General features: G+C 48.6%; 1 protein-coding gene across 22 annotated transcripts in view; it reads left to right on the top strand.

The window, feature by feature from the left end:
- Positions 1 to 16681, top strand: part of Eps15l1 (epidermal growth factor receptor pathway substrate 15-like 1) — an 80587-nt gene that overhangs the window by 49144 nt on the left and 14762 nt on the right. For 9 of the 22 annotated variants that reach the window (XR_379030.4, XR_379032.4, XR_001778398.2 and 6 more), the window contains 3 exons: positions 611 to 747; positions 3661 to 3721; positions 4447 to 4529. Coding sequence is in view for 10 of the 22 variants with exons in the window: in XM_006509548.4 (XP_006509611.1) it covers positions 611 to 747; positions 3661 to 3721; positions 4447 to 4529 (281 nt within the window). In the remaining 12 variants the exon portion in view is untranslated. Of the gene's footprint in view, positions 1 to 610; positions 748 to 3660; positions 3722 to 4446; positions 4530 to 13987; positions 14121 to 16221; positions 16270 to 16681 lie in introns of all 22 variants that reach the window. The other 13 variants (XR_003947228.1, XR_379031.4, XR_001778399.2 and 10 more) reach the window with 2 other exon arrangements.

Raw genomic sequence — 16681 nt, 5'->3', positions numbered from 1 at the left:
CATCACCCACAGTGGTTATTATTTTTACATGCAGCTTTATTTCAGAGCATAATGTATATACCACAAAATTCTTCTTTAAAAAAAGTTTGTACCCTGAGCATGGTGTCAGACACCTTCAATCCCAGCACTCAGTAACTCAGTAGACAGAGTCGTATCTGAAGAAACCCTAATTATTAGCATGTGTGTGCATGTGTATATGTGTGTGTGTAAATATGTGTGTGTGTGTTGTGTGTGTGTGTGTGTGTGTGTGTGTGTGTGTGTGTGTGTGTGTGTGTCCGTGTATGGAAGTTAGGAACAACTTACAGGAGTCAGTTATCTTTCACCATATGGATCAGACTATCAGGGTTTACAGCAAATGCTTATATCCGCTTTGCCATCCCTCTTGCCCTAGTAAAGCTTTTGACAGATGTATAGAATTGTGGAAGGTTGGAGTGCAATCCATCGCCCTGAAAGGGTCTCCTAACCTGTGGCCATTGTCCCCATTCTGACTCCTGGACAACTGACCACACAGTCACCACAATTTCTGCCTCATCCTGAGCCCTCTCTCCTGTTGCTATCTCCTCACGTCTCCCTGGTGCCATTGGTCACCAGTTGTGCCCTCTTTTTCCAGACCCATTTGGAGGGGATCCTTTCAAAGAAAGTGACCCATTCCACAGCTCAAGCAGTGATGACTTCTTCAAGAAACAGACAAAGAATGACCCATTTACCTCAGACCCCTTCACAAAGAACCCTTCCTTACCTTCAAAGGTGAGTGGTTTCTGCAGGGCCTCTGCAGTGTGTTGGGATCGGTTCATGGTGTCGGGGAGGCTGGCTGGCTTGGCCAGGAGCTGTCATAACAAGCCTGGTCTCATTCCTGGCTGGTAAGGTGGCACCCAGCACTGTCACTGAGCCAGTGTACATAGTGCCAAGTCAGACCAGGGCATCTTCTCACAGCCCTTGTCCCTTCCAGTCTCTCTTCGTGCTATGGTTCTCTGCTCCCACCACTACTCCATCTCCTACAGCTATAGCAGAATACCACATGTAGCTGGGCATGGTAGCCACACCTATTGTCCTGGGCAGCACAGTAAGGCTCTGTGTCACACAGACTGTATTATTTTGTTTTATAGTTTAAAGCATATGTGTGTGTGTGTGTGTGTGTGTGTGTGTGTGTATGAGAGATACTTCATTGTTTATATATATTTATATATGTGTGTGTATGCATATGTGTGTGTATATATATATACATATATATATATATACACATACATACACACGCACACATATATATATACACACATACATACATATATATATATATGCTTTATTGTGTGTGCCTACATGAATTCATATGCACCACATGTGTAGGTGCTCTGGGAGGCTAGAAGACATCAGACCCTCTAACACAGAAGTTCAGTTTGTTGTGAATTGCCTGACACAGATGTTGGGAACCAGACTCTGCAAGAGCATCAAGTATTTTTAACCACTGAAGTGTCTACAGCCCATGAGTGCATGCGTGGGTGCACGCATGCCAGAGAACAAGTTAATGTCAGAGGACAACATACATTGATGTTTCCTTCTACCAAGTAGGTTCTTGGGAATCAAACTTAGATTGTCAGGCTTGGTAGCAAGCATGTTTACTTAATGAACCATCTCATTAGCTATGCTCTGGGATCTTTAAATCCCTGATATTTTGTGTGTAAGTAAATGTGTCCATGTGGGTGTGGATGTGTGTGCACATGTGTGCATACATGCATGAGTGTACGTGTCTCTGTGTTAGATTTGAGTTAGATAACTTAGAGGTTGATGACCTGGTTTCTGTTACTCTAACACAATACCTGAGGCTGGACACTTAATAAAGCACAGAGTGCTTTTATTTTATTTATTTATTTTATTTTGGTTCAGAGTGGAGGCTAGTGTGGCTACTGGTTTTGGTGTGAATATAAAATTGCAGAAGCCAGAGAAGAAAAACAGGAACCCGAAGGCTAGGAGGGACCAAGCATGCTTGCCTTTTCCCCTCCGTGTAACTTTCAGAGAACCTAGTCTGCCCCTGCCAGACCTGACATCATGATACAAATGCAGAGTTCCACACCTGACCTCTTGTGGTCAGACACGCCAGGGTGCGGTTGCACTCAGAATGTTGTGTGAATTTTTCTTTAGGATGTGTACTGAATGTAAGAAACAGTTTGAGGCTAACCTGGTCTTCATAGCAAGTAGTTGAGTTATATAGAGAGATGCTGTCTCAAAAAAAAAAAGCACAGAGTAGGGAGTGATCCTGGAGTGATGAGCAGATAAGCACACCCTGTGGAAGCATGAGCTGCCTTCAGACCTTAGCACCTGTGAGGCAAACTGCCTGTGCTCTTGGACATGCACAGCTGTAACCCTGTCACTGAGCTGGAGAGAGACAGAAGGACACTGGAGCTTTCTGGTTGTTAGCCCAGCGGAGTAAGGCAGAGAGAGATGGACTAGGACACCAGGTACCTCTGGCCTTTGCATGCACAATCACCGCACACAAGAGAAACAAACAATTTTCATGGTAAGACTGGGGCCCCATCCCCAGTTAGTTCACCATGTGTGCACAGTCCTAGAGTGCTGTCCCTTTGCCCAACATACTGGGGCATGAAGCACAAACAACTGCATTTCTGTTGGGATTTTTAAAAGATTTTTAAAATTTTTTATTTTATTTGTATAAATGTTTGCCTGTATGTCTGTCTGTGTACCATGTGAGTGCCTGGTGCCTATGGAGGCCAGAAGAGGGCATCAGATCCCTGACCCTCCAGTTATACATAGTTGTGAGCCTGCAGGAAGACCAGCCAGTGCTTGTAACTACTGAGCTCCAGCTCAGGACTTTATTTTTTAAGCCAGGTACTCTGTGTAGCCCTGGTTGGTGTGGGACTCGGAGAATCTGTGTGTCCCAGCCTGCCTGCCTTGGCACTTTTCTTTTGATCCTTTTTTTCTGGATATCTCTCTCCATTTCTCTCTATTCCTTTTGAGGCATAGTCTCTCTGGTAAGTCCCAACTGGGCTCAAAGTTGCAAGCATCCTCCTGTCTTGCCACATGCTGGGATGACAGGTGTGAGTTTAAAAGAGTTAAGTTCCTCTTATAATTTTTATTATTTATTTATTTGTTTGTTTGTTTTCTTTTGGCTTTTTTGGGGAAGGGTTTTCCTTGGAGCCTGGCTGTCCTGAAACTTCCTCTGTAAACCAGACTGGACTCGAACTCAGACATCTGCCTGCCTCTCTGCTTCCCTAGTGCTAATGATTAAAGGGTTGTACCTCTAAGCCTGGTAAATTAAGTGCTCTTAGAATTGGCCAGGCATGTATCAGTTCTGATTCTTTTGGAAGACAGACGTTCCTTATTTTATTGAACCATGCTCCCAAACCCTCACCTGGGAATCCTAGGCAGGGGCTCCACCCTTATCTCGTCTGCCAAATCTCAGTGCTGTCTATGTCTGGCTGTGGTTCGCTTCTCAGGCCTTTCGTTCACTGGTCATTTGTGGGGACTATAGAATTCATCAGTGTTACCTGCAGCAGGCCATCTGTTGAGCATTATGCTCCACTGCCCAGGTTTGTCTAGTCACCCCACCCTCCCTGAGGTGCAGTATTGTTTGTCATTTAAAACTGTTAGGGAAAGTATGGTTGAGAGGCTAAATGGCAGAATAAACTTTTCTCTTTCCTCCCTCAGCTCGACCCATTTGAGTCCAGTGATCCTTTTTCATCCTCCAGCATCTCCTCGAAAGGTTCAGGTGAGAGAGACTTGAAACTCCTGTCCTGACCACACACCACACCTCAGTAATACCATCAGTTCCCAGATAAGTGTGCTCTTGGGTGGAACTTTTAGGTCCTTGCCTGAGGCTCTCAGGCCAAAGTGAATGCCTCTTCCCCCATCTCATCCTTCACAGGGCTGTCTTTCTCATCATGAGCTGGCTTTCTTCCAGATTGTAGGAATTGCTCTGTTAACACCAGTGCTGTGGGGGACTCGTTCTTAATGGGGACAGTCCACAGTTTTCCAAGCATGGTGGTACCTACATCTTCCCAGCACTGAGAAACTAAGGATCATTAGTTTCAAAAAAGACCCAGGCATGGTAGTACACACCTTTAATAATCCTACTACTCGGGAGTCAGAGGCAGGGGCATCTCTGAGTCCCAGACAAGCCTGGACTACAGAGTGCGGCCTTATTTGAAAAGGGGAAGTGGGGGAATCTTTGCCGGCTGATGAACCACACACACACACAAGTGGCCATCCTCAGTGTCTCATTCTCTCCATCTTCCCTGCTTCTCCTATACTGGTAGGATGCCAGCTTCAGGCAGAAACTGATCCATCCTTTACCCACTGTGATCCACTGACCTCATAGGAGCCATCTTCCCAGAAACATTCACAGCCCTGAGTCTCTTGCTTCCTAGGATTGCCCTAGACTTTTGGGCACATCTGCTCAGACCATAACCCCAACTGTGTTGGTGCCACTCACAGATCCCTTTGGAACCCTAGACCCCTTTGGAAGCAGCTCCTTCAGCAGTGCCGAGGGCTTCGCTGACTTCAGTCAGATGTCCAAGGTAAGGCCTCTTACGAAGGCCTAGCCATGGCCTGAGTTCCACATGCTGCTTGTGTGGGCAAGCAGACATGAGTGCTGTCCTCTGTGTGTGTGTGTGTGTGTGTGTGTGTGTGTGTGTGTGTGTGTGTGTGTGTGTGTGTGTGTGTGTGTGTGTGTGTGTGTGCGTGCACATGCGCGCTCACACGTGCACCTGCATTTGTCATACTCTTGAGCACAACTGTACACAGCAGTGAGAGGACAGGTCCCCTCAAAGCTGCTGTATCCATGTCTCCCGGGTGCCATCAGCCATTGCCCATCTCGCTCTCATTAGCATCACAGAAGGATCAGCTTTGAGGGCATGAAGTTGGCACCTCTGTGTCCAAGCATACTTTTCTGTCTGCCAAGGCCCTAGGAAAGGAAGAGATAGACATGTTGGTCCCAGGAGGCCAGAATAACAGGCCTCAGGCTTGAGGTATCTGAATAAAGTTGACTACACAAATGCCTGAAGCCTCCATGAACTAAATTCTTGACGTTATTGAATGGTGAGCTCAAAACGAGTGTGAATAAATATGTACATGAAGACAGCCTGCATTGCTCAAGGACAAAAGCCGTAGCCCTGTCTTGAGCTGGAGTGTCTGAAAGGCTTCCTTGTCTGCTCTGGCTCTGGAATACACTATGGCTGGCTTCACTCATTAAAAGGGACATGGTTAGAGAGCCACACCGCAGGTAGCACCCCAGATGAACTGATGGGGTGCAGGTCTTCCTCTAGTACTAGAGAGGCTCAGGTGGTGGGAGGACTACTGTGACTTGGAGGCCAACCTGGGCTCCACAGGGAGACAGACATGGCAGAGAAGAAAGCAGTAAGGTTCATCCTTATCAGGACCTTGCTGACCTGGCCTTGCTTGGTGAGAGGGATTAAGTCACAGATCCTGGCCCAGCACACCAGGTGCATTGTTTCAGTTGGTTTGATATATGTTGGTGTCATCTTTGGCAATGAATAAAAAGGTCAAGCCAGCCTGTGACAGCAAAGTATTTAAGGACAGTAGTGTCACAGGTGTGCTGTCTCAGCCCCTGCACTTGCCTGACTCAGCACCTTGTCTACTCTGCTCCCCTCCTGGCAAGGATCTGTCCTTAGAGCAGTGTTCTGTGCCTTGCAAATGCTCCTCATGGGCATGGTTTCCCCAGCAGAGTCCATCCTTCTACTCCTGGGGTCATGTGGTTGGTGGTGCGGGAGTCATAGGGCAGCAATCCTGTCCCATTAGTTCTGTCCACCTGAAGGAGGCAGTGGGAGGGAATTCTGAGGGTGCAGACATCCCTTGGTATCCATAAAGATAGGTTGCGTGATGTCCCAGGGGATATCAAAATCCTCACTGGCATCCCTCCTGTGACATGACTCAGTTCATTGTGAATATGACAGACTGTACCTCTGGGTGGCTTCAGTTGTCTTGCAGGATGTGAGTGCTGCATGCATTGTCTCCATTGTAGTCAGACTGAAAGAAACTGCCTGCGTGCACTCAGTACAGATGCAGTGTTTTTCTCTCCTCAGTGTGAGGTTGCTTGAAGGAATTCAGGTGTGGAACCCCAAGAGATGGAGACAAAGCACAAGTGGCAGCCAGCACCCAATCCTGGGGTCCCTGCCCTCACCAAGCATGCCCTCTTTACTGGTGTCTCAGTTGCTCAGTAATTCTCAGGTGCCAAAGGCTGGCAACAGGAGCAACACTTGTGCTGCAGTGAAAACCTACACAGTGACAAACATATACAGAGGCATGGGGAGGCATGGCTTCTAGCAAGAGACCTGCATTTGACACACTTAGGAGCCCTGTGCATGCAGATCCAGGAACAGCCATTGCTGTACCCTAAGCAGCACCTGGCATTGGAGAGGCAGAGGCAGCCGGTGGCCACAGGACCTGTCGGCCACATGGGGGCAGCAGCCTACAAGGGCTGGTGACCAAGATTGTCTCAAGCTGTCTTCAGTGGGCTCCTTTCTGCTCTCTAAGCTTAGAACCCGTCTCTGCTCATTGTCAGCCCCAGCAAAGGCCTCACCAAGTGTACAAGGTGTCTGAAGTTATGGGTTCTGATGGAAAAGGAGTTTTCTCCATTGTACTGTGGCCACTGGCTGGTTGGTTATATGCATGCAAGCTGCCCTACTTAGGCCTAAGAGTCAGAAAAAGAACCAGAATACCAAAGACATAGGAGGGGAACTACTTAGGAAGAAAGGGTTCCTTGGGAGTTGGAGGGAATGTCAGCTTTGGGAATGCATCACACATATGTAAAAGTGTTAGTAAGCTCCAAGTGTTCCGTGAGTGGCCATGCACATTGCTGTGGGCCGGGGCCTGGGCTGTTCTACACCTGATGTGCTGAGAGTCGAGACTGGAGAATGTACTAGTTGCCAACCCCTACTTAATCCTTCCATGGATCTCTGCTCCAGTTGCATAGGCCCCCTTCTCCAAAGGAATGCAAGCCTGTGCTACTATGTGCCCTCTCACTCTCAGCCCCCTGGCAAGGATAGGAAAACCAGGCCCACTTTCTGTTCTTGGCTCTAGGCCAGGACAAAGTGGGTAGGGCTGTGGAAGAACTTGTCCCATACAATATATGCACCATCCTGGGGCTTCTTGACTTCATGACACTTGTAAGGATTGTGCCTGCCCTGCCCCACCCACTACTGATTTTCCTCTCTGGTTACCTTGCTAGTTTTCAAGAACAACACCTGGTATAAATAAATTTGAAGGGAAATGAAAGTAGAGTGCAAGGGCTTTTTTTTTCCTCTTAGCTTTCTTTTTTTTCTTTTTTTAACCATCACCACCAGCCCTTCCGCACCTGAGCAGGGTGGGGCAGCATATGTGCTGTTCCTCAGTCCTCGAATTAGAGTGTCCTAGCTCTGTACATCTGTGCTGAGGAAGGTGACAACAGGCATCTTACCAGCGGTAGAGTCTGTCTTAGGGTAACCATTGCTTCGATGAAACTCTATGAGCAAAGCAACCCGGAGAGGAAAGGGTCTATCTGGCTTACACTTCCACATCACTTTCATCACTGAGGAAAGTCAAGGCAGGAACCTGATGCAGATGCCATGGAAGATGCTGCCTACTGCCTTGTTCCCAACGGCTTGCTTGCTCACCAGCTCAGGGATGGCACCACCCACAATGGACTGGGCTTTTCCCCATCATTCACTAATTGAGAAAATTCCTTCATGGACTCATCAGCTGAGGCTTCCTCCGCGCTGATGATGACTTGAACTTGTGTCATCTTGACATAAAGTTAGCCAGCACAGGTTCCCAGCTGAATATTCTTGGCACTTGCTGAGCATCAGTGACATTTGTTTGCTTTAAAAATGAGTTTCCCAGCAGCAGGTTCCAGCAGCAGGTTCAGTCAGCAGCATGAGCCTGCAGAGCATGATCAGGGCCCTGGGTTCATCCCAGCACTGCAGCCAGAAAGGAGATCAAAGTAAGTGAGTTTCCTAAAGTGTGTTCATAGAGCACTTGAGAACATAAATCTAACTTCTTACCCTCCCCCCACCTGCACCAGACAAAAGGCCACCTGTGCAATAGTAGGTGGGTGCAGCCTATCTTCAGTGACTTCGGCCATAGTGTGTTTTGTTGTTGTTGTTTTTCTTTTTCTTTTTAAAAAATGTTTGCGCTGGTGCTGGTAGAACACAGAGGCTCCACCCCAAGTCCTTTTTGGCTGTTCCTCACTCTGCTCCTGAGAAGATGAACAACCTACTTTGACAGGATTTGAGGCAGTTGTAGCGGTTATTAGCTCATTCCTGCTCCTGAGTCCTTGCTGTTAGTGGAAGCATACCTTGTTCTTCCCCAGCTCCCGTGCCTGTGGGAACACTTTTACAAACATCCAGCGCTCGAGTAGGAAAGAGCCAAATTCCAATGCCCAAGAAGCCTAAGATTGTCCAAACAGGCTAAAAGGGGGCCTAGAAGCACAGACCTTTAATCTCAGCACTTGGAAGGCAGGCTAGCCTGGTCTACATAATGAATTTAGACCATCTAAGGATACACAGTGAGACATTTCCAAAAAAAGAAAGAAAGAAAATAATAAAATAAAATAAGAGTGGAAACTTGCCTGGGCATTATGGCACTGGACTGAACAGAGCCCTATGAAGGGAGCCAGGCTAACACAGCTAAGCCTGTCCCCTTCGAGGTATCAGTTTGGTGGACTTCAACTCCTTGGGGAGATGACACGTCTGTCTTGCCTGGGACATTGCAGCCACCTGGAGAGTCACGCAGCACTGGGTCCTGTGTGGATTAGAAAGTAGAGCTGCTCCGGCTCCTCCTCCTTCCTGTGACTCAGGGTTTCCTGAGTCCGGAGACCTGTCCCAGGACATAACTTATACCCAGGAAGCACCCCAAGACCAGGAAACGTCATCTGTACTGCACCTTCTCTTCAGGCTTCTGGATTTCACACCCAGACTCAGGACTCAGTGCACACGGGCTTGAGCTCTCATTTGCCTTCAGCTAACAAGTGCCTTTTCATTTTCTTTATTAAGTTGCATTTCTTTTGGGGCAGGGTGTCATGGCACCCATGTGCCAAGCTTGAGTCAATATTTTTTTTCCACTATGTGAACCCAGGGATCAAATTCAGGTCGCTAGGCCTGCTTGCAAGTATATTAAGCCATCTTTCCAGCGTCTCTCATGCTGTGTCTTGTCTGGAGGCTAGAGTAACATGCATTTGAAGGCAGCCTCAGATTTATGGCAAGACCCTATCTCAAAAAAAAAAACAACAACAACAACAAAAACAGCCACTAACCTGTAGATGACCCTTGTCCTACCTCCTTCCAGTCCCCAAGGCAGGAGGAGCTGAGGGTCTGTAGACACAGGCTTCAGAAAGAGGTGAGATCCTGCCCACGTGCCTCACGATACACAAGTGTCCTCTTAGCCTGTGAGGACCCATCTTGGGAGCCTTCCCCCAGTGGGTGCCTGAGCCCCATGTTCGCTGTTCCATCTGCACCTCTGGAAAAGTGTGACTCAAACAAGGCACAGATGGCAAGTGGAACAGTTACAGCATGCTGTAATAAAAGTTATTTCAGACCCAGAAACTGTTTTTCTGGAACTTTTCCTCTTCATGTTCTCAGTGTTACGGATCATGATGTGACAATGTGGGGCAGCTGTATTCAATGTGCCATCTCTGCTGCTCTATCCAGTGTCTGACAGGCATTTTACCTGACACTTCCTTTCTGGGGCATTCCAGACAGTGAAGGCCTCTCATCTCTGTCACATTACAGATGGGAAATCAAGGCACAGGGAGTTGGGCTGGGATTTCAGTTCAGGTTGATTAACCTAGCTCACCTCTGACCACAGGGCTCTGCAGCCTGACCAGGCTGATGTTCTGGAAACTTTCATGGACAAGCTTTGAATTAATACTCTGCCATTTGTGTATAAAGACTTGAGAATATTCTTGGTAGAGTATCATCTGCTTCTCCCTGCACTGCAGCCTGCCAGCCCACCAGGCCTTCCTGCATGAAACTCCCAGCTGCAGGGAATAGGGATTGGGGGGTTGGGGGACTAGTTAGGAAGTAAATATGGAGCTTGCAGAGAGCCCTGTGTTCTTGGGTATGTATGTGCACATGTGCATATGATGTGTGTGTGTACGTGTTAGATGTCTTCCTCAATCACTCTTACTGTTTGAGATGGTTCTCACTGAACCTGCAGCTCACAGCTTCACCTAGACTGGCAAGCAAGTCCTGGAGGTCCATGTGCGTCACCTCCAGACTGAGGACAGGGCTAGTTTCCATGTTGTGGCCCTATGCCTACCCTTCAGACAGTGTCAGGGAGCCCAGGCCTAGGTAGTGGACAAGGTGTACTGGGTCAACACTGATCCGGTATCGTCTGGGCAAGCCACATTGACTTCTGTGCCTCAGTTTGTCTGTGTGTAAAGCAGGGGTAATGGTAGTAGAAATCTCTCACAGACCATATAGAAGTAGCCATTTCCTGCCCAGGAGCTTCTAGAAAGCATTGAAGGGCCTGCTGGTGTCAGCTTAGATGCCAGAGCCACTACAAGTCCCTGCCACACCCCTCCTGTAAGGGGTCAGTGCATGGCTAGAGCAGGACTGCTTCTCATACTCTTCCCTCAGTCTGAGTCTGCCATGGGTCCTGGGTTCTCTGGCTCGCTTTCCGTCCTTGGCTTGCCCTGTGGGGAAGGAAACAGAAAGCGCCAACCCCTCTCACTCTCTGGGCTCCTCTGAAGAGTCTCATGTCATCTTTGGGAGAACCCTTCTGCCCAGTACTTGCAGACACCCTGGGATGGCAGCTGTGCCATCATGCCTGGCAACACACTAGATGTTTGTGGCCCATACTTCGCTCATTATCTTGTATGTTGGGTAAAACGTGTCCACTTTATTAAACATTTCACTCTTTTTGAGAAAGGAACTGTCTTAGTGTTACCATGGCTGTGATGAAACGCCATGACCAAAGAAAGTTGGGGAGGAAAGGGTTTATTTGACTTATACTTCCGTATTGCAATTCATCACTGAAGGAACTCACACAGAGTAGGAACTCACACAAGGCAGAAACTTGGAGGTAAGAGCTGATGCAAAGGCCATGGAGGGGTGCTACCTCCTGGCTTGCTTCCCATGGCCTGCTCAGCCTGCTTCCTTATAGGACCCACAGTGGGCTGGGCTCTTCCTTATCCATAAGTAATAAAGTGTTCTACAGGTTAACCTGCAGCCCTATCTTATGGAGGCATTGTCTGTCTGTATCTCTCTCCCTCTCTCTCTTCCTTTCTTCCTCTCTCTGTCTGTCTGTCTGTGTGTGTGTGTGTGTGTGTGTGTGTGTGTGTGTGTGTGTGTGTGTGTGTGTGTGTGTGTGTTTCAAGACAAGGTTTCTCTGTAGCCCTGGCTGTCACACTGTAGACCAGGCTGGCCTCAGACTCAGAGCGCTAGGATTAAAGGTGTACACTGCCACTAACAAGCTGGAAACCTAACCTTTCCTTTCCTTTCTTTTTTTTTTTAAGATTTATTTATTTATTTTTATTTATATGAGTACGCTGCAGCTGTCTTTAGACACACACTAGAAGAGTGCCTCAGATCCCATTACAGGTGGTTGTGAGCCACCATGTGGTTGCTGGGAATTGAACTCAAGAGCTCTGGAAGAGCAGTCAGTGCTCTTACCCGCTGAGCCATCTCTCCAGCCTCTGGAGACATTTTCTTTTCTTTTTTTTTTTTTTTGAGACATTTTCTTAATTGAGGCTCCTTCTCCTCTCAGATGACTTTAGCTTGTGTCTCGTTGACATAAAACTGCCCATCACAGGGTCTCACTATCGCCCTAACTGGCCTAGAGCTCAAAGATACTCCTGTACTGCGATTAAAGGCGGGTGCCACCATACCCGCCCAAACATGTCACACTAAAAACTGTTTTTATAAATTATGTAATATGTATGAATGTTTTGCTTGCATCTATGCCTGTGGTAGAGGTCAGAGGAAGGAGTAAGATGCCTGGGCTGCAGTTGCTGGGAGCCACACCCAGGACCTCTGCAAGAGCAGCCAGCACTCCCAGTTTCACTTTAGTTCTTTTAAACTATAGTGTGTGTGTGTGTGTGTGTGTGTGTGTGTGTGTGTGTGTGTGTGTGTGTGTGTGTGTGTGTGTGTTGAATGCCCATGTGCATTTGTGATTACAAGAGTTTCCTCTTTCTACCACACAGGTCCAGGGATTAAGTTCAGGTTAGCAGGCTTGGTGACAACACTTCCCTATTTGCTTGCTCTCCACCAGGTGTGGTAACACCTCCCTATCTTCCTAGCTCTCAAGAGGTTGAGGCAGGAGTATCAGGAAACTCCAGGACTACCTGACATAAGAAAGCAGTGTTTCTTACCCACCCCTCCCCACACAGCATATAGAAGGAACCAGCTCTTTTCTGTGAGCACCTCAGTCGAGCTTGTGTGTCACTAGTCTGTCCAGGCTGTGTCCCCCATTAGTCAGAGGCACTGTATCCTATGATGCTGACACACGGGCCCCTGACAGCCACTGTTCAGCACTGACCTTGAACCATGAGTAGACGAGGCCTGTGGCACAGGAGGAATGCCCAGGCCCACCACTGAGATAGTGCCAAGGCAGAGTTGTGACCGACAGGCAGGGCTCAGCCACAGTGGGCTTCAGCTACTGAACTACCCATGGGATCTCTAGGATTTGGCTGAGTCCTCAGGGCCGCTCTCAGAGCTCATACCAAGCCTTGTTTGTTTGTTTGTTTGTTTGTTTGAGGAAATGGGCTTGGGGATAAGACCCAAGACTTGGCCAGAGGAGGATGGGACCTTGGAGTGTGTTATGACGTCAGCCCCATGGATGCCATTGTCTTCTGTTTATCCACCCAGCAGCTCTCTCACAACCTCTCTCCACCGCACACCCACCTGTCCCTCTCTGTTAATCCATCCATCTATACTCCCTTCATCCATCAGTCCATTCATGTGTCTACCCACTGTCCATCTACTCCTTATTCTATCCGTCTGGCCTAGTTTCTTTCATGTTGCTCTAATAAAGTATCCTGTCAGAAGCAACTTTAAGGGAGAGGGGCAGGCTAGTCCATCACTACCCTGTGGAAGTCAGGGTAGGGCTTGAAACAGCCAGTCATATCCCTGTGATCTCGACTGTTTAAGATCGGGGGATAAACACATGTATATTTGTGCTTAGTTCTCAGTTCTCTCACTTTCAGGATTCCCTACTTAAGGAGTGGTGCTACACACAGTGAGTGGGTCTTCCCACCTCAAATCATGTCATAAAGACAGTCCTTTCCCCATGCCTACAGGACAGCCTTATTCTGACTTTGAGCCCTCATAATTGAGACTTTCTTTCCTGGTGATTGTAGATTGTGTCAGGTTGAGGGTTTAAACTAACCATTGTACCATCCATCCATCTACTCATCCATTTACCCTCATCAGTCTATCCTGTCATCTCTCCATCCTCTCACATATTTATCTATTCATCCACATAGCCATTCACCCACCCATCTATCTATTACCATTGTCTACCTGCCAATCCACACATTTACCCACCTACTCACCATCTGATTGCAACTGTCTTATTTCAGGCAGTGGAATGGGGGCTACTTAAACTGGGCACTGGATAAGGGAAACAAGCTGACATGGCTACCAAGAGTGGGTGGAGATAGTATTGACTTGCCAGCAGATGGGGATGGGTAGCCATTGGAGCAGACATGCCAGCCTGAGAGGGTCTGGTCTGTTCCAGTCCAGTAGAGGCTGAGACCATGCATGTCTCTGATCATGAACAGAAAGAAGTCCCAGGGACCCATGTGCAGTGTTGAATTGGGAAAGAACCCACAATGTAGCAAGAGAGGCCACAGGAGAGCAGTGTTACCATCTGCTGCTTGTATTGGCTGTTTTCATTTCATACAGAGGTTTTGGCTTTGAGGGTAAAGGAAAGCGGGGGCTTGAGAGGACCCGGGTATTGCCAGGGCTCTTGGTGCGGAAGCATTTGCTCAGTGCCTTCTTTTTAATGTCTATTTTTGCCTCTTTCGTGTCCTCTCTTACAGCCCCCACCTTCTGGCCCCTTCTCCTCCTCCTTGGGAGGCACAGGATTCTCAGATGACCCCTTTAAAAGTAAACAGGACACTCCTGCTCTGCCTCCGAAGAAGCCCGCTCCTCCACGGCCCAAACCGCCCAGCGGTCAGTACGCTTCCTCCTCTCGCGGCACCCGCCGGTGGGGACAGGGCGGCGGGCACAGGGCCCCTCCATTGAGCAGCCCAGAGTAGAGCAGACCCCAAGGCAGAACGTCTCCCCTCTGCCAAGTTGCCTCCCTGTTGCTCCCCTTCCCCCTCAGAGTGTGCTGTGTGTGCTGTGCTATTTCCCTGTCCCATGGTCCAGGCTATGATGGTGTCCTCATCAATGTTTTTCCATCTGCGTGGTCCCTCAATGTCTATCTAGTAGCCTCCTGGCCTCGCGCCTTTCTCGTGGGGGTGGCTACAGCAGGGGCTCAGGGTAGCCTTGACTGGATGGGCACTTGGGTAAGATAGTGGCTTTCTTGGATGTTTTGAATGAGCAGGACGGCCTGGCTCTCCATTATTACTCTACTCAGCTGGTTGAGAGAAGGCTGCCTGAGGAGCTTCCTGCCCTCTTCCCTGTAACTTCACTCTCCTGAGCCCTGCTTACCAAAGAGGGCCATTGTGTCCTCCCCCAGCAGATTTTGAGTACTTGTGACTTCTGTGTTAAGAGCTAGGGACAGAGCTGACTGGCTCAGTGATAGAGCACTTGCCTTGTGTGCCCAAGGCCCTCACTTTGATATCCAATACTGTGAAGAAGAAGGAACATCTGAGTGACACAAATGTGTAACATCTCCTTTCCAGTCCCTAATAAGAGCAGGTGCCCCTTGAAGGGACCTAGCCTGCCCCAGCTCACTGAGTCCACATGATTACCACTTTCTGTATAGTCCACCTGCAGAAGATGGATAGACGGAAGAAAGCCTTAGGAGTCTCTCCTCCTGCCTCATCACCTGGGCCCACCTGTGTTCCTCAGGGACAATGCCCACACTGCCTTCCTTATAAGGGGGGTCTGGCCAGCAGTATATGACTTGAGTAGCCTGTGTGAAGTACTGGAGAGGAGCCTTGCAAATGATGTTGACTCCAAAGTGCAAGGGAGCCCTTCTGCTATGAACAGCGCCCTGCACCCCCTCACCTCAGTAGCTTCATGCTGATGGAAAAACACAAGCATGTACACAAGCACACATGCCCACACATACATGCCCTTCATTCACAGGCAGCGTGTGTGTGCGTGCACTCACACCATCTCATACACATGTGTGTCCCCACACACACACACACACACATGTTTCTTTTTTTTCAATATTTATTTATGTATAGGAGTATACCGTAACTGTCTTCAGACACAGAAGAGGGCATCAGATCCCATTACAGATGGTTGTGAGCCACCATGTGGTTGCTGGGAATTGAACTCAGGACCTTTGGAAGAGCAATCAGTGCTCTTAACTGCTGGGCCATCTCTCCAGCCCGTCACATGTGTGTTTCATCACTCAAGGCTCACATGGACCTTGAAAGCAAAGGCTTGAACATGTCTGCACCTGTGTACATGTTTGCATATGTGCTCATGGTGCCAAATGTTTGAGTGTCAAATGAGAATTCATTCCCCTAGTATGCCACACTGCCTGTGTCAGGTGTACAGTCATTCATTTGCATGTGTTCTCATGGAGACACACACCACCACCCCATACATCGTTCCATGTCCTTCTGTTTTGTCTGCTTCTCGTGCTAGATTTATAGAGTAAGGACAGCCTGTAAAATGCTGAGAAAGCCCTCAGTGGCATCAGAGCCAAGTCTCTCAAGAATAGGACCAGGTTGGGACCTCAGGGCCATCAGCCAGCCCTGTCTGAGGCTCTCTGGACCTGACTTATTAATGATGCAGAGCTGGGCTCTGCCACAGCCATTATGACCTTGGGAGGCCTGAAGCAACTGTTATCTCTTCCTTTGCTAGTGAGACCATGAGATCCATGGAGCAGGCAATATGATGCCCACTTACCACAGAGGAAGGTGGGCATGTGGGCCACCCAGACTCACAGGGAAGATAGCATCTGCACTAGGCCTTGGCCCCCCACTCTGCCCACTACTTGTCTCTGTTACTTGCCACTTGCTCGTACATCAGCAATCAGGAGAACCTAGCCAGGAGAGTCCTCATCCTGAGAACTGTGGCTTTCGTACATTCTAACCCATGAGCAGAGCACCTGTGGGCCTAAGCATTTCTTATTCACTCTACCCAGAAGCAGCAGCTGGAGAGAAAGGCACGGTTGTGTACACACTGCTGGGTGGTACGTACAGATGTGTGGTGGATGCATGTCAGCCCAGCATCCCATGCTGTTGATCTTATCTTAGTCTCTAACTATACAGGTACCACATGGTACCTGTGCACAGCTCAGGACCCTCCCCTGCCTCAGCTGACCTATTAATTAGCCCTGTTTGATGGGAAAGCATTTGGCTCTTTGCCCCAGCTCCCTGGTTCATGCATGGATTTGGAGCATAGCCGTGCACTTCCTCTGCCCCTGACCCATCCTTATCACACCACAGCCACTCACCCAGGTTCCCAGGGCAACAGTGCACATTGACCAGCTCCACCGCTACACTCGCTCAGAAGCCAAAGTGGAAACTTTATCTTATTTTATGGTGTTTGAGACAGGATCTCTATGGTGACTGGGAACTCAACCATCCTCCTGCCCCATTATA

This window comes from Mus musculus, chromosome 8 (genome assembly GCF_000001635.26).
Source record: "Mus musculus strain C57BL/6J chromosome 8, GRCm38.p6 C57BL/6J".
Taxonomy (NCBI): Eukaryota; Metazoa; Chordata; class Mammalia; order Rodentia; family Muridae; genus Mus; species Mus musculus.
This window is presented reverse-complemented; position numbering and strand designations above follow the sequence as displayed.